General features: G+C 30.7%; 5 protein-coding genes and 1 long non-coding RNA gene across 10 annotated transcripts in view; 2 read left to right on the top strand and 4 right to left on the bottom strand.

Moving 5' to 3' along the window:
* Nucleotides 1-2,356, bottom strand: part of LOC145970399 (protein kinase C and casein kinase substrate in neurons protein 1-like) — a 71,658-nt gene extending 69,302 nt beyond the window's left edge. The window contains exon 1 of one of the 2 annotated variants that reach the window (XM_083097188.1): nucleotides 2,001-2,356. The gene's annotated coding sequence lies outside the window, so the exon portion shown is untranslated. The remainder of the gene's footprint in view (nucleotides 1-2,000) is intronic. The other variant, XM_083097190.1, reaches the window with a different exon arrangement.
* A 1,682-nt stretch (nucleotides 2,357-4,038) lies between these two features.
* LOC145970440 (uncharacterized) lies at nucleotides 4,039-10,398 on the top strand. The gene is made up of 3 exons (XR_014438471.1): nucleotides 4,039-4,338; nucleotides 5,098-5,140; nucleotides 10,076-10,398. It is a non-coding gene; the product is annotated as an uncharacterized LOC145970440 (long non-coding RNA).
* A 2,175-nt stretch (nucleotides 10,399-12,573) lies between these two features.
* Nucleotides 12,574-22,586, top strand: LOC145970427 (uncharacterized). Of its 3 annotated transcripts, none has more exons than XM_083097239.1 (11): nucleotides 12,574-12,952; nucleotides 13,119-13,230; nucleotides 17,108-17,155; nucleotides 17,239-17,464; nucleotides 17,578-17,858; nucleotides 17,961-18,236; nucleotides 18,324-18,493; nucleotides 18,579-20,857; nucleotides 21,174-21,556; nucleotides 21,829-22,106; nucleotides 22,188-22,586. In XM_083097239.1, the coding sequence occupies exons 8-9, from the start codon at nucleotides 20,798-20,800 to the stop codon at nucleotides 21,492-21,494; spliced, it is 381 nt and encodes a 126-aa protein (XP_082953365.1). In that variant the 5' UTR covers nucleotides 12,574-12,952; nucleotides 13,119-13,230; nucleotides 17,108-17,155; nucleotides 17,239-17,464; nucleotides 17,578-17,858; nucleotides 17,961-18,236; nucleotides 18,324-18,493; nucleotides 18,579-20,797; the 3' UTR covers nucleotides 21,495-21,556; nucleotides 21,829-22,106; nucleotides 22,188-22,586. The 3 variants fall into 3 exon arrangements, with proteins under 3 accessions (XP_082953365.1, XP_082953364.1, XP_082953363.1); XM_083097238.1 differs by having other exon boundaries at nucleotides 21,748-22,106; XM_083097237.1 differs by having other exon boundaries at nucleotides 21,684-22,106.
* LOC145970392 (uncharacterized) lies at nucleotides 13,789-18,786 on the bottom strand. Of its 2 annotated transcripts, none has more exons than XM_083097161.1 (6): nucleotides 18,661-18,786; nucleotides 15,151-15,621; nucleotides 14,922-14,963; nucleotides 14,605-14,758; nucleotides 14,110-14,281; nucleotides 13,789-14,043 (listed from the first exon to the last, which is right to left on the bottom strand). In XM_083097161.1, the coding sequence occupies exons 2-6, from the start codon at nucleotides 15,615-15,617 to the stop codon at nucleotides 13,814-13,816; spliced, it is 1,065 nt and encodes a 354-aa protein (XP_082953287.1). In that variant the 5' UTR covers nucleotides 15,618-15,621; nucleotides 18,661-18,786; the 3' UTR covers nucleotides 13,789-13,813. The 2 variants fall into 2 exon arrangements, with proteins under 2 accessions (XP_082953287.1, XP_082953288.1); XM_083097162.1 differs by lacking the exon at nucleotides 18,661-18,786 and adding an exon at nucleotides 15,873-16,020.
* On the bottom strand, nucleotides 16,241-18,661 carry LOC145970362 (uncharacterized). The gene has a single exon (XM_083097090.1). The coding sequence runs from the start codon at nucleotides 18,652-18,654 to the stop codon at nucleotides 16,555-16,557; it is 2,100 nt and encodes a 699-aa protein (XP_082953216.1). The 5' UTR covers nucleotides 18,655-18,661; the 3' UTR covers nucleotides 16,241-16,554.
* Nucleotides 19,127-21,033, bottom strand: LOC145970363 (uncharacterized). Its single transcript, XM_083097091.1, has 3 exons — nucleotides 20,485-21,033; nucleotides 20,017-20,348; nucleotides 19,127-19,904 (listed from the first exon to the last, which is right to left on the bottom strand). Exons 2-3 carry the CDS (start codon nucleotides 20,164-20,166, stop codon nucleotides 19,605-19,607), a joined length of 450 nt encoding a protein of 149 aa, XP_082953217.1. The 5' UTR covers nucleotides 20,167-20,348; nucleotides 20,485-21,033; the 3' UTR covers nucleotides 19,127-19,604.
* Nucleotides 22,587-22,892: the final 306 nt, after the last annotated feature.

The following is a 22,892-nucleotide window of genomic DNA, read 5'->3' as shown; positions in this document are numbered from 1 at the left end:
TAATAATCTGTAATAATATGTGAATAATATTTCCAACAAAATTACGCTTTAAATTTTTCGATATTATGTTTCTAGTTTCTAGTTATATTATGTTGGCTAGTGTATAACAAATAAAATTCTATCAAAAATTAATCGAAAAACAAACTTTCGTTATTTTATGCACAGCGTCCAACTTTTTCATTATCGATAATTATTAATTACCTCATGTATGAAAAAAAATTTATTTTACTGGGGAATTTATCCCTCAAAATTTCGGAGTACGATATACATATTTATATAGTACGTCCACGATATCATCATATGATGTCAATACTAAAATTTCGAGTGAAAGTATATATATATAACGCTAACATAAGATGCTACATAAGATTGCTTCGTGGCGGAAGCAAACACACACAGATAACATACACATACACATTAAGTTCACGCGGATGCTGACGGGAGGAATGCGATATTCGCGGGTGAGAGCGCGGAAATCTGGAGGTCTGCCAATTTGTACGGCGTCTAAACGACCGTGTGGCGAGAGCACTTTGCTCTTTCGGGGAGTTCCATGACTTCACATCCGTTCCGCGCGCTTAACCGACGAGACCGCATTACCGAATCGCGATGCAAGACATAAACCACGGGGAAAACTACAGGGAGGATTCACTAGTAATTACACCTTCTTTTCAGTCCCTGGTAATCAGGGGCGTGATATATTCTTTCGGGAAATCTTTCTGCGCGAAATCATCTCTCGAGATTCCATCGGCAATTTCCGCAAGTTCGCTAACCCCTCGAATTTCTCGCGTTTAACGCCGCTTTTATCTCGTACGAGGATCGCGAGCGACATATCTGGGTCTGAGAATCGCAATTAGCGTTAAATGCGCGATAGGGGAGGCCTAAATTTTATTACCTGCCTTACATTAGAGATCATTCTCCCCGATGATATTTCTCACGATTAACGCAAACGAGATCGGCGAAGAAAGGAGTCGCGGGGAGCGCGGTATTGTTGAATTATTGTAATTAATTGAGCGGGATGGGGGTAATAAATCTCGACGACGGCGCGTCTCGAGCGAAATGCATCATTTTATCGCGTATATTGCACCGAATGCCCCTATTCGGGGATAGAAATGGACGCAATAAAGATAAATGCCATCTTCGATACGATCGCTGGCCGAGAGAAATTATCGACCTTCTAAAGTTTTCCGCATTCCGCATCCTTTCAGGGTCAGTAATCGCGACGAATCTTTCCCGTCGATCTCTGCATCAATTGTCAAAGGCCGTTACGTTATCTGTCAAAATGCGAACTTGAAGAGAGGGGGAGCCTTCCCTCCCCCTTCTCCTCCTCTTCCTGCCGTGCAACAACCGTGTATCACGTTTTCGATCTGATTTCGCGACGAAGTAAATTACACACACATACTTATCAAAAGTGACGGATAACGCAACGTATCGCGTATAATAGAAAGGCTGACCGGTAACTGACCTCTAATCACGCTGCTTAAGGCGATCGCGCGGAATCCTTGAAAAAACGTCGTAAATAGGATGACAAGAACGGATGCTAAGAATGGAATTTAATTACGACGATGACTAATTACCGTACTGTAGAAAACAATGTCGTGAGAAACGTTCGACTGTTGTACGACTATTCCAAGACGCAACAACCGCTGTTGCGAAGATTGACATGTGCAAAGATACAGGAATTATATTCGCAAAATAGAAGGAAATAAATTACAAACTGATCGCCCGGATATTTATCGTCCGGAATTACGGCTCAATTCACGGGCCTCCTGTTTTTCTTTCGACTCACGTTATTGCGACAAGGGGAAGAGGGGCGAGGAATATCGCGTGAAAATAATATCTTGCTCGTACATCGAAGGCATGAATGGCAAGAATGCCGGTCTTTACGTGCCAGCGACGATTGATCAGCCGGAATTTTACGAATTCCCGCGAACGACGAGCGGTCGCCCGTCATTCGCGAGACGTCGTGTATGTAGGATAATACTGATGCGTCACGCACTCACCGAAAGCAATTCCTTGCGGCGTTTCCGACGACCGGGTAGGGGCTCGATGACGACGACGGGCTGGCGATAATCCTTGGGCGAATCCGGCGAACTAACCCCAAGAAATCCGTATGCGTATCCACGTGTGTGTGCGCGTATGCGTGTGCTGGAGAAGGCAGGAACGGAGGAATCAGACACCGACACTTGTTTTTAACACACTCGCCAACAACACACGATGCACACAACGCGCGACACGTACGACACGCGATTTTCACGGCGATGGAATTTTGTCACGTCGCGGCGTTTTCTCAACGAACGGTACCACAGACGCTCATATTGCTGGCTCCGCCGAGTGAATTACCATTCCAGCTCCTTCCCTCTCTGCGCTCGTAGCGCTCTGGGCGTGGCCTAGCGCCGTAGAGGTCCGAACGTTGACGAGCGCGCGCGCGCGAAGCGAGTCCGCATGCGCGCGCAGCTTTCATCTAGAGTTGCAGGCGCGCGCATCATTTGAACCTGCCGTTTAATCAAAATCTGTACAAAATATAAAATAAAAATACTGGATTAATAATTACTATAAAATCTGGCTTCAATTATGTGCACAATATATATTATCAAGGCATCAAATTATTATTTTTTAATGTAACAATTTTATTATCAAAATATCATCGAAAAAACCTGAATATTCGATTATTCTCTAAAATTTTACATTCAAATACAAAAATTCTTGCCCGATTATTTAAAAAAATTTTATACTTATTCACAATTTATCTTTATATATAGTGTCATAAATTACTGACTACAATAGTACTAAATTAGTAAATTTTAAATTTGTATGATATTTTGATTAATAATCTAACAATAAGTTAATTTGAGCCAATATACAAAATATTTGTCGTAACATGTACTATAAATATCTGAATTTTATAATTTTATCCATGATGTACATTTATCTTATTGTATGCCAAAGTATATAAATTATTCAAAATATATATATAATTTATTTAAAAGAAGTAAATTAATAACATTCAATTTTCGCTATTTCACTCTTTTGGTATTTTATCCGGAGGAAAGTCATTAATGTTATCGCGATGTTTGTTGATCAAATGCTTTACGAAGATAGTGTTCCTGGCTCGAATCTGATCACCATATCTCATATATGTATATGTCTACTTTGATCACGTCTCCTTCTCCCGATTGCGTGACGTTATAATAAGCGTTAGCTTTTTCTTGTATCCATTTTAAGTGCTCTCCAGTTATTTTTTTCAACCTTATGATCATTTTTTTAAATGTTTGATCATATCTTCCAAAATTATCATGAATGATTGACTACCGACTCTATGGAACGGCGTGTGGCTGAGGCGGCAAGGTACTTGCCTATCGCATGAAGGGTCCCGGGTTCGAATTCCGCTGAGGATTTTTCTCAGTTGTTTCAACATTATGAGAAGATTTTAAATCTTCTTTCATCTTAATTGAAGATGATATGAATGTTCATCTTCATTTTGAAGGGAAATTGAAGAAAATAATCTGTACAAAATATAAAATAAAAATTACTGGATTAATCACTACTATAAAATCTAGTTTCAATTATATGCACAACATATATTATCAAGACATCAAATTATTATTACACTGTACTTGTGAATCATTTTTCACCTCTTTAATCTCATTAGAAACTTTCTTATCTTTTGTGTGATGCATATGATGACGTAAAAGTTTATGAATATGCAATGTATGCCCAGTAAGCAAGAAACATTTGATCAACATTTTAAAATGTTGATTTTATATAAATTTTCGAAACATTATGATATAATGTTTTATAAATATTTTTAAAATATTCTAATAAACATATTAATAACATTTAAAAAATATTTTAATTTATGTTTTATAAATATTTTAAAAATGTTATTTAATAACATCCCTCTTAAAATATTAATAAAATATTTTAGAAACATTAGTCAAAATGTTTTTTATATGTTATTAATATGTTTATTATAAATAAAAATATAACATCCAGTTAGGAGTTCGTTCGCGTTGTTATTAAACGTCGTATTATTTATTTCATACATATCTTTAGACTATTTTTTTTCATAATATATCTTAATTTCTTTCTCGTGACGGGCCTGACGACATCTAATACGTTACTGAGAAGCAACATTCGGTGGGATATATGCGTATACGCTCTATTGCGTATGCGTGATTTATTCTTTTGTTCTTTGACTTCGGAACACTCGTGCCGGGTGCCAGCGTGCCACGTGCTCTTACACGATCTCGCATAATAAGTAAGTTACAGTGTTTTTGCGAGTTATAGTGCTGCACGAAAGAAGAGGAAAGTGTTTCTTCCAGTGTGTTATAATATCTTGTAAGTAAAAATTAAGATATTTGTCGATATTTAATTAAACTGAAGGACGAATAATTAGGTTAGACGAATTAAGTTATCCTATAATTTATTCTGTATGAATTTTTAATAAAAATACACAAAAAATTGTTTGACAAAAATAAACTGTAATAATAAATATAGGTAAAAATAAATTTTATTTTTAGAATTATAAGATTATTAAAATAATAAATTCAATATTTAGGTCAATATTAGAGATATGTCTAAATATTCGTTCTCGGATTTTTCAGTGAAAATTCTATAAAATCATCTTATTCGTGTTAAGTTCTATTGTAGAATTGTCCTAGTCAATCATAAAACATTTCTACGTTATCAGTTATTTCAAAGACAAACAGAGAAAACATTCTGTGTTGTAGAACGTTTTTCTGTTTGCCTTTGAAACTGCGTATAAGACTTATAGAAATGTTAAGGAAATTGGATACATGTGCACGTATGATTATAAGTTCAAAATTTGTTTGTGTGTATGTGTTTGAAAGAGAGAGAGAGAGAGAGAGAGAGAGAGAGAGAGAGAGAGAAAGAGAGAGAGCAGATAGAGATTATAATAAAAGCAATACTCACATTAATATTCATATACATACTGATTTCTATAACATTTACACATTTTTTTCTAAACAATGTCATAAAATTTAGTTTTACAAAACGAAATAATTATATTTATATTAATTATATATGATTGTCTGTGATTTTTTCTATTAATTTGTACTTGTCTTTTGTTGATTATAGAGGTCAATCGAAAATGGATAAACCAAGTTGTTCATCACATAAGGTAAATATACACATATACATAAAAAACTTCTACATTAAAATGTTTTCACGAACTGAGTCAAAACTTTTTAATAATTACGTTATAAATTAACAGATAAAAGCTAAAATAAAATTTTATAAATTTAAATATTTATTTTTAGTTCTATAAAAGATATCATACCGAAAAGTATTTAAAGAGAGTTATAAAACAAAATATTAAAGTAAATGCTAAAGAAGATATACCAAAAGAAAATCGTCCAAGTAAAAATCACACTCAAAGAAAAGAAATACAAGAAGTTTCATCAGCATCCTTATGTTCAGTAGAACAACCAACACACAATAGTTTATCTCAAAATTTATTAGAAATTAGTCAAATTTTAAGTAATTTATCTGATGCATTGTCTGCATCTTGTGTTTCCGAATCATCACTTGAGATCTTTAAAGATCATCTCAGATGTTGGGCAATTGGACATCATATCGCACAAACAGCTATTAGCGATTTATTAAAATTTATAAAATCAGACTTAAAATTAAATTCATTACCTTCAGATGCACGGACTCTTTTTAAAACAAAAAATATAAACAATAAAATAGTAAATTTATCTCCTGGAAAGTATTATCACTTTGGATTAAAATCAAAATTGCTATTAAAATTAATTCAGAACGATTTTAAAGGTAATGAAGTTAATATATCAGTAAATATTGATGGACTTCCTCTCACGAAAAGTAGTGGTAGCCAATTTTGGCCTATTTTGATAAAAATCGATGAATTGGAGAAACTTAGACCATTTCCAATAGGTGTTTATCACGGAGAAACTAAACCAAACAACTCTAACATCTTTCTATTAAGATTTGTTGAAGAAATGAAGATTTTACAAAACGAAGGTTTACATTTACATGATAAAATAGTGAAAATAAGAATTAGTAAAATTCTCTGTGATGCTCCTGCAAAATCGTTCGTATTGTGTATAAAAAATTTTAATTCTTATGCAAGTTGCACTAAATGTTACGCTGAAGGATCATTTCAAAAGAACAGAATGACTTTTCCTGAATTGAATTCAAAACTAAGAACTAATGAAGAATTCTATTCTCAAAGTGATGAAGATACAAGATAAATATAAGTACAAGGAAGAAAACTTGTACAAGTTAAATAGAAATATTTTAATTGAAAACATTGTTATACAAAATAGTTGTTTTAATTTTTAAAAATAATAATATTAAAAAATTAAAAATTTATTTAAAAATTGAAAACTGAAAATTAATATAAAACAAAAAAGTAAAAAAAATTTTAATTAAAAAAACTTGGCGCTGCCAATTTTACTAATATATTGTTCAGCTTAAAAGTCTCAATTTTCAAATGTAAATCAATATAAATTAATTAAAAAAATTAGGTCATTAAATTTAAATGTTAGACTAATAATTGGAATATGTTCCAATCTTTTAGATTTCCATACTATATAAAGTTGATAAAATAGAAAAAACATAAGCTTGAATAATTCTCATAGAAATTTCTAAAGTAAAAAGTATAATTTGTGAAAATAATATAAGAATTATAATAATTAAATTATTAATTGAAGATCCAGAAGATCTTAAGAGAGTTAATAATAAATGTCCAGCAATTATATCTGCTGTTAAATATATATTTAATTGGAATATATGCCAATTTTATTGGCAGCGCCGTTTTTTTAATTAAAATTTTTTTTACTTTTTTGTTTTATATTAATTTTCAGTTTTCAATTTTTAAATAAATTTTTAATTTTTTAATATTATTATTTTTAAAAATTAAAACAACTATTTTGTATAACAATGTTTTCAATTAAAATATTTCTATTTAACTTGTACAAGTTTTCTTCCTTGTACTTCTATTTATCTTGTACAAATTTTTATTCTTAGTTGGCGCAATTTTTTTATATCACTACTTTTGTAGACAATATGACAGTTGGATACAATTAGTGCATGAACTTGGCGCCCTTTTTTTACCTTTTTTTAAAAAGGTAAGTTTTTGGGGATTATATCACTTCTTTTTTTAGTCTAATTTGCTAAGAGATATTATATTAAAAAAAAAAATATATATATATATATTTTTTTAATACATACATATACAGGGTGATTCTAAATAACTTTATGCTTTTGCAAAAACATAATCTTGACCGAATTCTAAGACGATTTTTCCTTTGGCAAAATTTCGTCCGAAGCTTAGTTCTTGAATTATTAAAGGAAGTAGTTAAATAAATATTTAATATTAATATTTTATATGATAATAGTAAAAGTAATAAATATTTTAAAAACACTTATTTAATCTAATTAATTTTTAAATAGATATACGATGTATGGATATCACACACATTCATGATAATAATAATATTAATATGTTAAATGTTTATTATGTTTACCGCATTCTTCAATCGAACACATGATCGCGTTCGATTGCGCCAGTAGTACCTTAACCTACCGCAACCTACCATGACAAAAAACTGCTTGCAGTCGCCGAGTAATTATCGTCGCATTGTCGCGTCGTCGCGTCGTGTAGTAACGTGTCCGCGCGTGTTTCTTTCATCGAGTGATTTTTAATCGCCAACAGTTATTATTCGAGAGTGATTAATAGTGATTAGTGAGAGTCATTAGTAAATTTCTCGTCTCATCGAGTGAGTAAATAAATGTGATTACGTTAAAGTTTATAAAAGAATACAGTTCATGAAAGGAGAAAAACTTTCAGTTAATAATTTAGTGTGGATTTCTTGTCTTTTGCAACGTGATATCTACGTTAAATTTGAGAACGTACGATCTATCGGAAAATTCATTTCTCCTTCAAGCAATTACAGCAATACATCAAAAGTCATCGAACAAGGTAATAATAACTATTTTTTGACGTTATGTGAAAACAGATCTCGGGAAGTCAGAGGGACAGTGTGACAAAGGAAATTCGTGAAAAGAGAGGGGTTTTTAGTGGGTAGGGAGTACCGAGTTGGTAATTCGACTTGGTACTCGAGTCCCACATAACTCACTGGATCGACCGGTGGGTATGCATAAAATGCATTTTCCCCTCTCTCGTAAAAAAAAAAACAGGTGAGTGAGCGAATGAGCGAGAGAGGGGGGGGGAGAGAGAGAGAGAGAAAGAGACAGACAGACAGACAGAGAGAGAATGTATGTATTCGCATGTGTGTATGTATGTGTATAGCGACCAGCTGATCGCAGCAGGCGCCCCGCGTAAGCACCCGCGTCTGACGGTGAATCGCGTCACCCTTGCCTGCCTCTTGTATTCGACCCGTCATACGTTAACTACTTCCTTTAATAATTCAAAAACTAAGCTTCGGACGAAATTTTGCCAAAAGAAAAATCGTCTTAGAATTGATTCAAGAATATGTCATTTCAGGGACACAGGGGTTATTTTGAATCACCCTGTATAGACCATTTAATATTAATTATATTGAACATATTTAGACCAGGAGACGTCATGTGAACACCACAATTGATAACATTGAAAATGTATTAGAAACTAAAATTTTTATATTACTTAATTTATCTTACTGAACATAATTTTAAAATTAATATGATTTTTACGACTAATTGTAAAATCACATTAAACCCAACATTTTATTCAAATAATTTTCAATTAGAAACATTCTTTTACTTATATAACAATAAGTAAAAGTTATCCGAATTATATTGTGTTCGATGTCATTTTAAACGCAAGAATTTCATTAATCCCTTTTAATCAAAAAAGATCAAACAAAATATAAAAGCTTTAGTTTTTATTTTATGGCAATTTAAAGTCATATATTATTATAAATAACGAAAAAATTCCCGATGCCGCAGATTCCGAAATTTCTTACACGAGACTTCATTTATAATATTCACGAATATATGTCAAAAAATAAAATGCATTTTTTATTCATTTGAAAGTAATTTTAATAGAATAATGAGAATTTTGCGATTAAAATAATACCAAACACGATATAAATCGCATAAATTTAATTAAATATATAATTATAATGAAATATTTATTATCAGATTAATTAAAAATTACCCGATTTACGTCATGTTTGATATCATTTTAATCGCCAAAATCTCATTAATTCATTAAAATTACTTTCAAACCGATAAAATTAAAAATAAAAGTTTCAATTTTTATTTTATAAGATGTTTACATTTTCGTGAATTGCGAATGGATAGAGGAAGCGAAGAAACCGATTGTAAGAGACTTCGGAACTCTTTGATAGGTCATCTCGCTCGCTCTCTACTCATGGTCTTACTTTCTTTGTCACACTTGACAATCGTGATAGATAGCTCGGAAAGATAAGCGGACCCAAGAATCGAGAGCGAGCGAAACAGTAACAAGAACGAGCGAGACAATAATAGGAGCGAGCGAGACAGTAATAGGAGCGAGCGAGACAGTAATAGGTGCGAGCGAGAGGAAAATAATAGCGCGCAAGAAAAATCCGATTCTCGAGCTCGAGTCTCGTTGCTCGTGCTGTTTCTATCTCGTTCGCTCTTATTGTTATTTTACTTGTCCTTCTCGCTTCCTCACGTAACTTTCGCATTGCTTTTATACATACATACGTACATACATACGTACATACGTATATACCACACACACACACGCGCGCGCGCGCGCGCGCGCGCGTGTATATATATACATATATATATATATATATATATATATATATATATACATCTTTATTATTTAGAACTTTTATTCTTAAGAAATGTGTAGGATTATATTGAAAATAATATCAAACTTTCTCTCTCTTTAAATATATAAATTATTTATTAATAGTCTGGTATAAAATATCTTATTTTCAAGTATAGTCATATTATGAATAAATTTCTATATATTGTATATAGCTATTTTTAGTATAAATCTCGATATATATATATATATGGAGAAAGAGAGACCACAAATCTTATTTACATTAAAGATGTATACATAACTTGTCTTGCATTCATATTTTTGCAGTCATATTGCCGGCACTTTGTGCATATAGCACGGAACAGAACCACAAATCGTGGACATAGCATGTTACCCTTTGAAAAGTTTCATGGACATGGCTATGTAGTTCAATGTCCACGTTTTATGGACATAGAGGCGCTTCAAATACGGGTTCCACCTAAATCAGGGGCATGGCCGCTCTCAGGCTTCTCTCTGCTGTAACTTAACTCAGTTACATATTTTTGGTAACTAGTAACTAATTTAATAATTACTTTAATAGTTACTTTATATATATATATATAATATATATAAAGATATAAAATGTATAATAGATATAAAATATATAATTATATATATATATATATATATATATATATATAATATATAAAGATTTAAAATATATATATATATTTTTTTAAAATCTTTGCAAATCGTATTGGATCGCCTTGCACTTGCGCATAAACGCTTTTATCGATACTTTATGATCCAATGCATATGCTCCCATTTTTTATTAACACAAATTTTAAACATATTGAATCATTTAACACATCTTAGTATTTCATGATATGTGTTACATATGTATTAATCATTCTAATATGTAGAGTATTTCATGTATGTTATAAATATTAAAGAAACTAACTAAAAAAATATAGTAATAAATATTTGTAATTTGGATTATTCGTGATGTATATATATATATACCCAGATAGCAAAATGCTAGCAGTATGCCAGCAGTATGCCAGCAAATTCAATCATGACTTTGCAGCAGATTCCGATCTGCTGCGTCCTCATTAAGCTTAATTTCTGATAGCACGTCTTGCCAATATAATATGTTAATAAAAATGCAGCAAAAATCGAACATTGTTTATTATTATGTCATGACAGCAAATATGTAACAAATATCGAGCAAAATCTATCATATCCAATACTGACGGCAGAAACGCAGCAGAAATCGAGCATGATCTGCTGTCACATCATGATGGTAAAAATACGACAAGAATAGAACACGACCTATTTTATCAGCTGTTGAAAGCAGAAACGCAGCAGAAATCGAGCATGATCTGCTGTCACATCATGATGGTGAAAATACGGCAAGAATAGAACACGACCTATTTTACCAGCTGTTGAAAGCAGAAACGCAGCAAAAATCGAGCATGATCTGCTGTCACATCATGATGGTGAAAATACGGCAAGAATAGAACACGACCTATTTTACCAGCTGTTGAAAGCAGAAACGCAGCAAAAATCGAGCATAGCATATTGTCACAATGTGATAGCAAAAATGCAGCAGAAAAACAATAAGAAATATCACATTAATCAATACTAATTAATTATTATTATTATTATATTTAGAAAACAGAAAGATATATAATTAATATTTTACACATAAACTTTATTAAATTTTAAAAATTACATCACATTTTGCAGATATATTTTAAATATAAAAATATGTATTATTTTTAAAAATTATTTATAAGTAATATTTATAAGTATAAAACAATTTACACATACGTATACATATATTATAATATACATAATATAAATATTTTTAATATGAAGTTTGTGTTCCGAAATTTACTGCCAATACTGAAAAGCTATAATTTACATTACATGCTATAGATTTTCTATATTGACAGTGAATTCCGGAATACATACACTATGCACATATATAGTGTAATCCTTATTAGTATGCGTATTAACACCAAACAAAATTTAATAATGACAAATCCAAAAGATCAAACAAGCTCCGAAATAACATTCCTCCAAAAAACAATTCATGATGTATACAAATAATTAGACGCGATGTGTCCAGCTATTATTTGATTCGAACTCGACTATTTTCAGAGGCGCGTTCCGAAATCCTACCCGCAGGGTAGAGTAACATCAAATCGACCAATCAGGACAAAAGGAGCAAACATTTCTCGATTCCGATTGGTAGATTAAATATTACTCTACCCCACGAGTAGGATTTCTGAACGCAGCTGGAAAGACATTAGGGCGGGAGCACAAACTTTTGCATAATGCATGAATGCGGAATCAATCAATCAGAGTCCTTCATTTCCGTTTTGGAGATAGAAATGAAGGATTCTAATTGGTTCATTCCTTATGCGTTATACAAAAGTTTATGCTTTCGATCATAATAACGAATTAAAGTATTGGAATTAAGCCAAAATAACCGCATCTTCGAACGCTGAAGTTAGCATTCTAAAGTCCGTGTCACACTACGTATTGCGGACGCGGATTGGATTGGCATTGCGGATCGGAATTCAACCAATCAAGATGAGGCAGCCTCGGATTTGAATTGCATAGGCTGCGTTCCGTTTCATGCATTATGCGCAGAAAATCTATAGTATATGTTACATATATTATAGATTTTCTGTGCATAATGTGGGTGCATCCAGAAGCACAACCGCTCACTGAGCAGCTAAGGTCCATATTCTGAATCCTCTTTCATCGATAAAAATGCCTCTAAAAGTGGCTTATAAGCCTTCTGATTGGCTATAAGCCACTTTTAGAGGCACTTTTATCGATAAAAGAGGATTCAGAATATGGACCTAAGTAGCAATTGAATGTGATTGGTTTCTATCTTTGAATTCACCAATCACATTCGAGTGCTACTTAGCCGCTCAGTGAGCGGTTGTGCTTCTGGATGCACCCTGTGTGAAACGGAACGCAGCCATAGAATAAGTGGCTCTCTATTTTTACAAGTCGTAATTTGCAATGCCAATCCAATTCGCGTCCACAATACGTAGTACACGGGCTTAACAGCAAACACGTTACTCTCAACGTTTCAACTCTTTCGGGCTCAACTCAAGCGGGCTTGCAACTCGCTAGCAGGATACAAGACTCTGCGACTTTCGAAGTTAAAAGTAGTATCTGTAACTGACAACGAGAAAAAGCAAGGTATTAATCATATTTTATTATATAAATTATATCTTTTGGAAAAAAAATATATATATATATTATTTTTGTTATACTTATCTTTTTTTGTATGATCTTCTATATTGCATTTTATGCGGTCAAAATAGATTATTGAAAAGTTGTCAAAATATATTTATTTATTTTGTAGGACGTTGAAGGTAGCACGCTACCATCAAGTGGCCCTGGCAAACTTGCAGCTCACATCAAGATTTTGCATCCTCCGCAAGCAGCATCTGTAACTGACAACGAGGAGAAGCAAGGTATTAAACATATTCTGTTATGTAATAAAAAAATTTGTATTTTAGAATTCGAATAGGAAAATTAAAGAATATAGCGATTATCTGTATTTAAAAGACGAAATGCATTAAGTTTTAATTCATTGGGAGGAATAATGTAGGATTCAAATTCAATATTTATAGTCTGAATATTCATATCTTCAATATCTCATTGATGACATATACATTTAATAGTTAATTTATTTAAATGATTTTCTTTAGTAATATAGTAGAAAATTTTTAATGGGATAGCAATAAAGATTATAATAATTATTGGAGAAATAGTTCAAATTATTTCTATTAAATGTCCGTGTAATAAAAATCGATCAGTAAATTTATTAAAAGAAAAAAATTACAATGAAAAGAATAATAGATGTAATAAGAATTAAGATTATTGTAGTAAATGATAATTATAGTAAAAAAAATTATTATTTCTATGAGAGAATTTGCGTTTTGTAAGGAAATAATTCAAGTATTAATTTTTAATAAAAGAAAGAATTTTATAGTATAGAATTTCAATCTATTACACTTTATAAATGTGTGAAAATTAATATTTTACTTACAGAAATTATTCATCTTCGTTGTCGTGTCCAGTATCAGATTCTATTTCTACGTCATTTTCTTTTTCTGGATTGTCATTCCAGTAATTGCGTGCTGTTCTCACATTTTGTTGTTTATTCTGCAGTGGGCGAATACTTGTGCGATGCCGCTGCTTCGCTGACCGTAAAGCTTCTCGCATATATGCTTGAAATTCAGTCCGGGTTGGTTTATTAAAATTGCGATTATTGCAAACGGCATCTGTAGATATCCTTGTATTGTATTAACGATAAAAAATAATGTGTATAATTTTAAAGAGTTATTTACCATAAATTGCTTGTACTATGCGCGTGTTATACAAAGACCGTAGAACAGTTTGGCCTTGTTCACGGCCAAACCAAGTAAATGCGGTTGTAACATTATCTTTTATAACTTCTTTAAAAGCTAGATTGACCGCTTCCTTAATTGAGAATCCTCCCACGTATTGTAGATAATCAACCTACATTAAAATACATTATAAAAGCACAATATGAACCAGTACAAATGAATAACTTGTTTGAGAAAAATTGTCCTTATATATATATATATATATATATATATATATATATATATATATATATATATATATAAGGACAATTTTTCTTATATACATTTTCTTATATATATATATATATATATATAAACATACAAGATACATACTTATATATATATTTATGTATATTATTCTATTTATTATATTTATTCTATTTATTAGATTGTATAATTTCTTCTAAGATTTACTAAAATATTACTATAGTATGAATATTTTTTTCATTAACTTACTACTTCTTCGTATATATTTTCGTCAATTACTTCAAACGCTTGCATCTCTTGTTCAGTTGAGATAGGTAAGCACATCGGTTTTTGTACTGCTCGTCGTCGATCTTGTTTCGTTTGCACGCATTTTAAAATGCGTTCCATAATGTTGTACATTTTCCTGCAAAGTTGTATTGTATATATGAAATTAATATAATATTAAAACATGATACATCCCTATAAGCACACAATATTCCTAGAATATTGTATAAATATTATTAATTTTTAATAATATTTATACAATATTCTAGGAATATTGTGTCTTATAGGGATGTGAGGCTTACTTTAGTTCTGTCTCTATGCGGTTGAATTGTTCCCTCATTTGGCTGTAACATTTAATTTGCATTTGTAAATATAAAAATATATATTTTTTTATATTATTAGATTTATTTACTTGGAAATATATTTATTTATTAATAACAATATATTTCTAAATAAATAAATTAAAAATTTTTTTAATATTATTGTTTAATAATTATTGTAACAATCGTAATTATATGTATATGTACTCACCGATTCTCCATGTTATGTTCTATCATGTTTTGTGTACTGCGTTCATCTATATCTGAGGACTGAACCTGAAACTTTCTATTTGCATTATTTAAAATATATTGATTTGATGATGGTGTGGTGTATGTAGGTATGTGTTGTGTAAATGAAGTTGTAGCATGTGAGTATGATTGTGTAGAAGTAATTGGTTGTAATTGTGTGTATTGATTATGTATTTGTGCTGGTTCATATTGTGTATGCTGATGTAATTCATATGGAAAATTATGGTGTGTCTGTGAAGTATTATAAAGATTATTATAAGAAGAATTATGAAAAATTTCTCTTAATTCTCTGACGTCCTCTTCAATTCCTTTTTGTTGCCTTTCATTAGTCATAGATCCATGTTCAGCTTCATCAGAAGAAGTAGTTTGGTATCTTAATGGTTTTGTTATCGATCTTTTTGGGCGATCCTTTTTTGGTGATGTAGCCATTTTTCTATAACAATATGTAAATATTTTATAAAATTTTATATGCATACTAAAATATAACATGAATTATTTCATGTTTATTTTTTATCTTATTATTTTATAAACAAATTAAATACGAAATAACGAGAAAACTAAAATGTATATAGAAATAAGATTATATTCATTTTTTAAAAATTGTAATAATGTAAACAATTAGTAATAAAATTAATAAATTATATATTAAACATATATAAATCTAAATATATATATTATACATACACACATCTTGTAGAATATATTTAATGGTAGAATATATTAGTTTTGTGAGCGCTCAATAAACAGCTGTTCACGTAATTGATGTATTCTCTTAGATCTAGTCTGAGTTTAAAAATCAGGAATGACCGGTCATTGAGCGCTCAATGACTAGTGTTGAACTAATTTTATCTCGTCAATGTCCAAGTAAGATGACAATCCAGAAACAAAAAGAAAAAGAATAAGAATGTTAGTGGCAACAACAAATAATAAAATTTTGTTAGAAGAAAATATAAGCAGTATAGAACTCTTCTATAGTAAACATAAAAAAGAAATAATATAATTTTTATATATGTATAAAAACTTTTATCTTTTGCTTTTTTATTATTCTTTATTTACTTGCTAGATCGGGTAATTTTTTTCGCGATTTATTACATATAATTTTTCATAAATTTTTCATAAAATTATATTAAAATTGTATTTTATAAAATTTTATTGCAAACTATAATGAAAAATCCACTTTTTTCTACATGAAAAACTAATTAATTTAACTTAAAACGTAAATATAAAAACATCTTCAATTTCAAATTGAAAAAATACTTAAAAAAAAATGATAAAAAGTAAAAAACGCATTTGTTTAATTTTTGTTTAAGTTATATTATTTTACAGTAATAATTGCATTAATATTTTTTATATGAAAATATAAATTTTAAATTCTATCATTATGTATGATAGTAGCTACTATATATTGAGAAGGCTCTGAATAATTTTCATTATCACTGCAATCCCAAAATGGCATTTTATAACATTTTGTATGGATTTCATTTATACGTACTGAAAAAATATTATCATTTAACGTAGAACATTTAAAAACGTGGCACTTTGAAGAAGAGATACCAATATCATAAAAATCACAAATGTTTAAAAATTTTTTCATTATTAAATAATATGAGCTATTAGACATAAGAATATTCAACACAATGCAAATACTTCCATCATGTAACATACAGCAATTATCACGGTTATCTAAACTAAGCAATATGCCATTAAACGTAATTTTACGATATTGAGAGAAATTAGCAAAATTACACGGAAGAGGGCCAGCATGATGCTGTATAGACACATGAATTGAGGAATCAATAATTATTATAGACTGATTTATTGTACGTGCTTCTATTTCTGCCATCCTATTTGCAATTTGTTGAAGAAAAAGACCAGGTTTTCTACAATATTTTCTAAAAATCATCATATTATTCTCATAGGGGAAAGCAGAAAATGAATCGAGAGGACCTAATCGTCGCACGTCATCGGTAAGATGAAGAAGACCATGCACATTATAAGAATTAAATATTGAACCATAAAGATTTTCACATCTGTTAACAAACTTTTGCAGCGCAAGGTTTGCAAAATTTAAATACATATCTGATGGTGATGTCGAGGCTAAAATTCTTATTGCTGCATGCAGAAATAAAAAATGTGTATATACTTGTTCATCAAGAATACCGTATGTTACAACTGGACCTACATATAGAAGAAATTGCCGAAATTCTGTTGCTTTATATTTTGTATATGCATCGAGTGATCTAGGACGTCTTACAAAATCAGATGGACAATATGCTGTAAGTATGTTTAATCGTCTAGATATAGTGCAGATGGATTTTGCTGATAATTTCGATAAGCGTGAATATTTTCCATGTACCCATGCAGATAACAATTTTTTCATGACTCCTAGGCACACAAGATGCATATATTCAAAGGGAACTTGTGATACCATTCCCATCGGTAACATAGACAGTGGACTTTGGCCATCTTTATGATGATCTTCATCTATACATTGAAAATATTCTTTATCGCTGCGAAGAGAATGCTTACTACCACAATAAACATATCTTCCTTTACATCGTACACCAGAAACTTTACATTTTGAACATGGTTGGCTAGAAATATGACTTCGATGATTCAAGATGAAAGCACGAGCTGGTGCATCAGCTATGAAACACCTTAAACGTAATGGTAATTTAATATTATTGAAAATTATACCTCCATTTACTAATATTTTCTTAATATCAGCAATAAACTTTTCAAAAAATAAATTTGGATCATATGGTTTTACAGTACCACGATATATTCCTACTATTATTGGCTTTGCGAGTTTAATATTCGCAATTCTACATTGTATTGGCCAAATATGAATGCTTCCTGATCTATCTACATAGCAACCATCAGTATTGAAATCTATTTCTAATTGATCAGGAAGGGATACAGTTGGAAAATGTGAAAGAAATTGAGAAATTTTTGTTTCTATTCCAAAATGAACGTATTCACCTGGTTCTACTTTGAAGATAGCAATTTTATCTCGAGGAGTATTTAGAAGTGTTCTTGCATCTTTCGGTAAGTTTTCAAAACAAGGATGTGTGCGAAGAAGTGACAGAATACTGTTACATTGGACATGATTTAAATTATTTTTTATGAAACAAGATGCCAATCTTTCTTGAAATGATGACTCAACTGAGGATGTATTACTTGTAAGAGAAGATGATGAATCACTATCATTAGAAAGACTATTATCCTCCACGTTTGTAGAAAGTGTATTACTATAAATATTTTCAAGATTGACTGAATTTAATTCCGCATCTAAAGAACTCGAGGTACATGGAATATCCTTAACAGTAAATTGTTGTCTTTCACAATTTTGTAATGATTCTTTGTAATGTAAATTATTTTTAATTTCAGACATAATTCTTTTCCGTTGTTTAATGGATAATTTGTGAAAACATTTTCTCGAGATGGAACATTTAAATGGTTTCATAGTTACGTATATATCGTTGATTCTCTGCACGAATCTGCTATCTCAGAAGATTTTCTGGAAGGCTTTTGCTGCTTTTCTCAAAAGATTTTCTGGAAGAATCCTTAAATCTTCGAACTCCTGGAAGAATCCTTAAATCTTTGAACGCCTGGAAGAATTCTCTGTATCAGATGATCCTCTGCTGTATATCGTAATGATAATCCTCTCGGCAAGCACTGTATCACTGTAATAATATTCTGATCCGATCGCTATTGCTGTTGAATGCAGAATAACGCATATTATAACGACAAAACAACCGATATATAACAAAACAACCGATACATAACAACTAATTCGATAATCATTTGTTAAATAAATGATATCGAATTAGTTGCTATGTACTGGTACTATCTATATCTATATCTTTCAGATATCTATAGATGTCTTAAAGATATCTGAATAGACAAATCGATATTGGGAAAATAAATGATATGTATAGCATGACAATATTAATTTTATTAATTAAAAAGAGCTGTTGCAAATAATTATTGAATAAAGATCAAGGGAATATCATACACATAGGGAAATCTTAACAATCCAGATCAACGTGCATTGTAATGTCGTTGACAGAAATAAAATAATATTTGTACAAATAAGCATTATAAATTAACATAATTTGTTTGAAAAAATTAAGTATATCTTAAAAAACTATAGAATTACTACGAGTTATTTACTGCTAGCATTTGAACATTTGCAAACATATACAAAATATAATATGTCGTTTAATTATAATTATAAAGTTACATTTTATTATACAATTATTATCAAAAAATTATAAATATTTTGAAGTATTGTATATGCTTGTGGACAAGATATTTTTTACAAATAGATTACGTTTTCAACAATGTGCGTATATTCAGTTCATTATTTTTATAAAAGAAATGCATTTTTCTATTTCAAAAAGTTAAACTATTTTATACTTCGCGTTTGATTGCAGTCGAGGCTTCTTCCATTTTTTCTTTCAAAATCGGATCACTTATAGTCACAGCCGCATTTTTAACATCTCTCAAGGTTTCGCCGAGTTGCTGTATGTATCGAACGATAATTCCCTCTTGAACGTTCGTCATTTTCATGATCTCCGTGAACGATTTAGCTTGTGCCCATTCGTAGACAAGTTCCACCAAACCGAAATTTAATGACGGTATAGTCGACAATTGATATTGCTGCTCTAAATGTTCCAATTCCGCATGCACCTTGTTCATTATCTCACAACCCTGGAAAAAAAAAGAACATTGTTTTAGCTTTCCGATGCTCTTAATTATTCGATATGTAATTTTCTTTAAACTTCATTAATTATTTAAAAAAAAGACAATTGATGACACATACATTAGCGAGATTCGGTGTGAGTGTAGGTTCTGAATCTGTGCGTTGTTGAAAGATCAGTGCTGATAGCAGCGCTACTATTTCTGCTGGTTGTAAAACTGTTAACATATTCTTGAGAACCAGCTCCGTTATCAGCAATGCATTACTACTCATTTGCAACGCGACTCTTCCTTTTAAAGCAACTGCAAATCAATATTAATTGTGCCTTGAATACCGTTAATCGTCAGAGGCATATCATTCAGCGACATCAAATTTTTCTCCAAGACATTAAAAGCTTGTAGAGCTTTCAATGTAGCTTCTTCACCAGTGCCGTATAGAAAATGTGTTATTTTGTACTAGAAAGTAAAATATAAATCATGAATAATTTGGAAATAATGATAACAATTCAGGAACAAACACATCAATCAAAGATGGAGTTATATGTTTAAACATAAATATTTCTATTTATAGTGAAATTAATTGTGAAATTACCTTGTGTAACTTCAGTAAATTTTCCACTTGATATACAATTCATCGAAAGCACGGTAATCCTTTTATTATGTCCATTCAAGATCCTATGAATATTTCTACTAATAAATCTTCTTCTGTAGTTTTGCATAACAACGGCAGAATAAATTTGCATATACATGTGACCGTGTTCGAACGGAGCTGCGCGACGGAAAGAGGGAGGACAAGAGGTCCTGATGGAACCTACGAGAAAGAACGGGAATGGAGGAACACATCGGCGTTTCTCTTCGAAACCCATGGAATATAGCCGGTCTTGGATGGGAGTGTGAGTTGGCTGATGGTCATCGTACGACTTCGTAACAAGGGAAGCATCCGATCGAGTAATGCTACTAAAAAAGTAATGCGGTTGCTTTAAGTAATTTCATTTGGTAGAACTTGGTCCTTTGGTTTTCTTTTCCTAGTTTTATAGCGATCGCTGTATTCTTTTTTTGTTATTAGACGATCTTTGGCGTGCTTTTGGTATAACAACCAATGTGTACCAGAATGTCTTACACATTGATAAAACATATATACGTACGTATGTTTTATCGATGTATAAGACACTCTGGTACACATTGGTTGTTATACCAGAAGGACGCCAAAAATCGCTTATTATCTTTCAATGTTACACTTTTTTATTTAAGATTATTTAAGATTGTTTTATCTGTTATCAGGTGTACAGAGATTTATCCTATGTAATACAACAATTTAGAAACAGTAAAACAGCGATTTATAACAGCGAGTTACGAAAGGTCGAGCGAGAATTATCAAATCTACCTACTTTGACTGAGATACAAAAGAAGCTCTCTGTGTTTTATCAAGTTGCAGTTGAATATCTGGAAGACGTTAAATTTTTAAATCCCTATTTGTTCGAATCTAAAAAATCAGCAAAAGCTTTGACCGAAGGCAGAGTCTTGTCAATATCATACGCGAATCATTACAACAAATTAGGTTTATTACTGCAAGTCGTGCATCATAAAAGTTCTATTCAATAATGAGTAGAACACGATAAACATTTTTCACAGTTTTTTGGCACGACACAATTGTTAAGCTCAAGGTAATAAGTTAAGAATAATATTCCTAATCTATGTCAATTATTGTATAATTGTTTTTTATAAAACATATGTTTATATATATATATATATATAATCTAATACATATATATATTATATATTTATTTATAGTTATTTTATATATTATATATATATATATATATATATATATATATATATATCGAAATTATCAAAGACTTGACGTGAAATGACGTCTAACGACCACCGTATTCCGCGGTTGTAATGGACCGCGGAAAATATGACTTCGCTTGAACAGGACAATGAACAAGTTTCGCACCAAGGAGATGCTTTTTAAACAAGTCAAACAGCCGACGCCGATGTCGTTTTGATAATGTGGGCAAATTAACGCGAAACGATTTATGACACGACTAAATTAATTTGATTGCGACCATCGAGATGGAAAAGCTTGTAGTGGAAAAAGGATAATATATCAGAAATCTGTCGTTATTAGAAATTATCGCATCCATTTATCTTCGACAATTATGTTATTTAACATGATAAAAAAATATAGCCCATAAATAATAATACAAAATGGTATGTAATTATAGCGTAACCCGAATTATTCAGAGAATGAATCTCGACTGAAAATAATCGCATTGTTATTGTATTTTTTAGGCAGAAGGGTGAAGGTGCCTGCGAGGGATGAACGCGAAATTACAGCGTGCTATCCCTGGAGTAAAAAAGAAATGATTATGAATATTTCAAAGCGTTCCTCCCTGAAAAGGATTACCCCTGAAAAGGATATTTATATATTGCACTTGTATTTGGCATGTGTTATAAGTATTGAAATCAAACTCGTTCAGCTAATGTTTTATTTAGATACAATAATTCAAAAATTTGTCATTTATTTATAAATCGAATATAACCCCCCTCCTCCCAATAATTTCTAAAACCAAAAAGATATAGGAATTAACAAATAAGTCGGGCAAAAATTTTTTAATCCGAATAATAATTAAAGTTAAATATTTGAGTTGTTACGAATATTTTAATTAAAAATTCTAATAAAATAAAAATTTTTACATATTAATAATAAAGAAATGATTAAAGATAAATTGTTAAATTGAGAATTTATTATTAAATTAAAAATATAATATCGAATCGTAAAAAAATTTAATACCTGCTTACTATATTCTTATTGTTTTAATTGTAATTTGAATGCAGATTATCAAAAAATTCAAGTTAAAAATTTAATAACAGCTTCACATATTCAGTAACAGATATATCAATTTAAAGATAAATTTTAAAGACATATTACATAGATTTTAAGAACATTTAATGGTTACAATTTTTAACGGCTTTTCTAAGAATTCCTTCACTATC

The sequence above is a fragment of the Camponotus vicinus genome, unplaced genomic scaffold (assembly GCF_025532165.1).
Source record: "Camponotus vicinus isolate PSW18456_S1 unplaced genomic scaffold, iyCamVici1.0 SCAF_4, whole genome shotgun sequence".
Classification (NCBI taxonomy): domain Eukaryota; kingdom Metazoa; phylum Arthropoda; class Insecta; order Hymenoptera; family Formicidae; genus Camponotus; species Camponotus vicinus.
Note: the sequence above shows the minus strand (reverse complement) of the source record. Positions and strands in the feature narration are given on the sequence as shown.

Excerpts from the sequence above, each read along its gene's own strand:
- LOC145970392 (XM_083097161.1), bottom strand. The coding sequence starts at position 15,617 with ATGGCTACATCACCAAAAAAGGATCGCCCAAAAAGATCGATAACAAAA. Across the intron at positions 14,964-15,150 it reads GAACATAACATGGAGAATCG|CCAAATGAGGGAACAATTCA; the intron begins GTGAGTACATAT and ends TAAATGTTACAG. Across the intron at positions 14,759-14,921 it reads CGCATAGAGACAGAACTAAA|GAAAATGTACAACATTATGG; the intron begins GTAAGCCTCACA and ends ACAACTTTGCAG.
- LOC145970362 (XM_083097090.1), bottom strand. The coding sequence starts at position 18,654 with ATGAAACCATTTAAATGTTCCATCTCGAGAAAATGTTTTCACAAATTA.
- LOC145970363 (XM_083097091.1), bottom strand. The coding sequence starts at position 20,166 with ATGAGTAGTAATGCATTGCTGATAACGGAGCTGGTTCTCAAGAATATG. Across the intron at positions 19,905-20,016 it reads TCACACCGAATCTCGCTAAT|GGTTGTGAGATAATGAACAA; the intron begins GTATGTGTCATC and ends TTTTTTTTCCAG.
- LOC145970427 (XM_083097239.1), top strand. The coding sequence starts at position 20,798 with ATGGTCATCGTACGACTTCGTAACAAGGGAAGCATCCGATCGAGTAAT. Across the intron at positions 20,858-21,173 it reads CGAGTAATGCTACTAAAAAA|GTGTACAGAGATTTATCCTA; the intron begins GTAATGCGGTTG and ends ATCTGTTATCAG.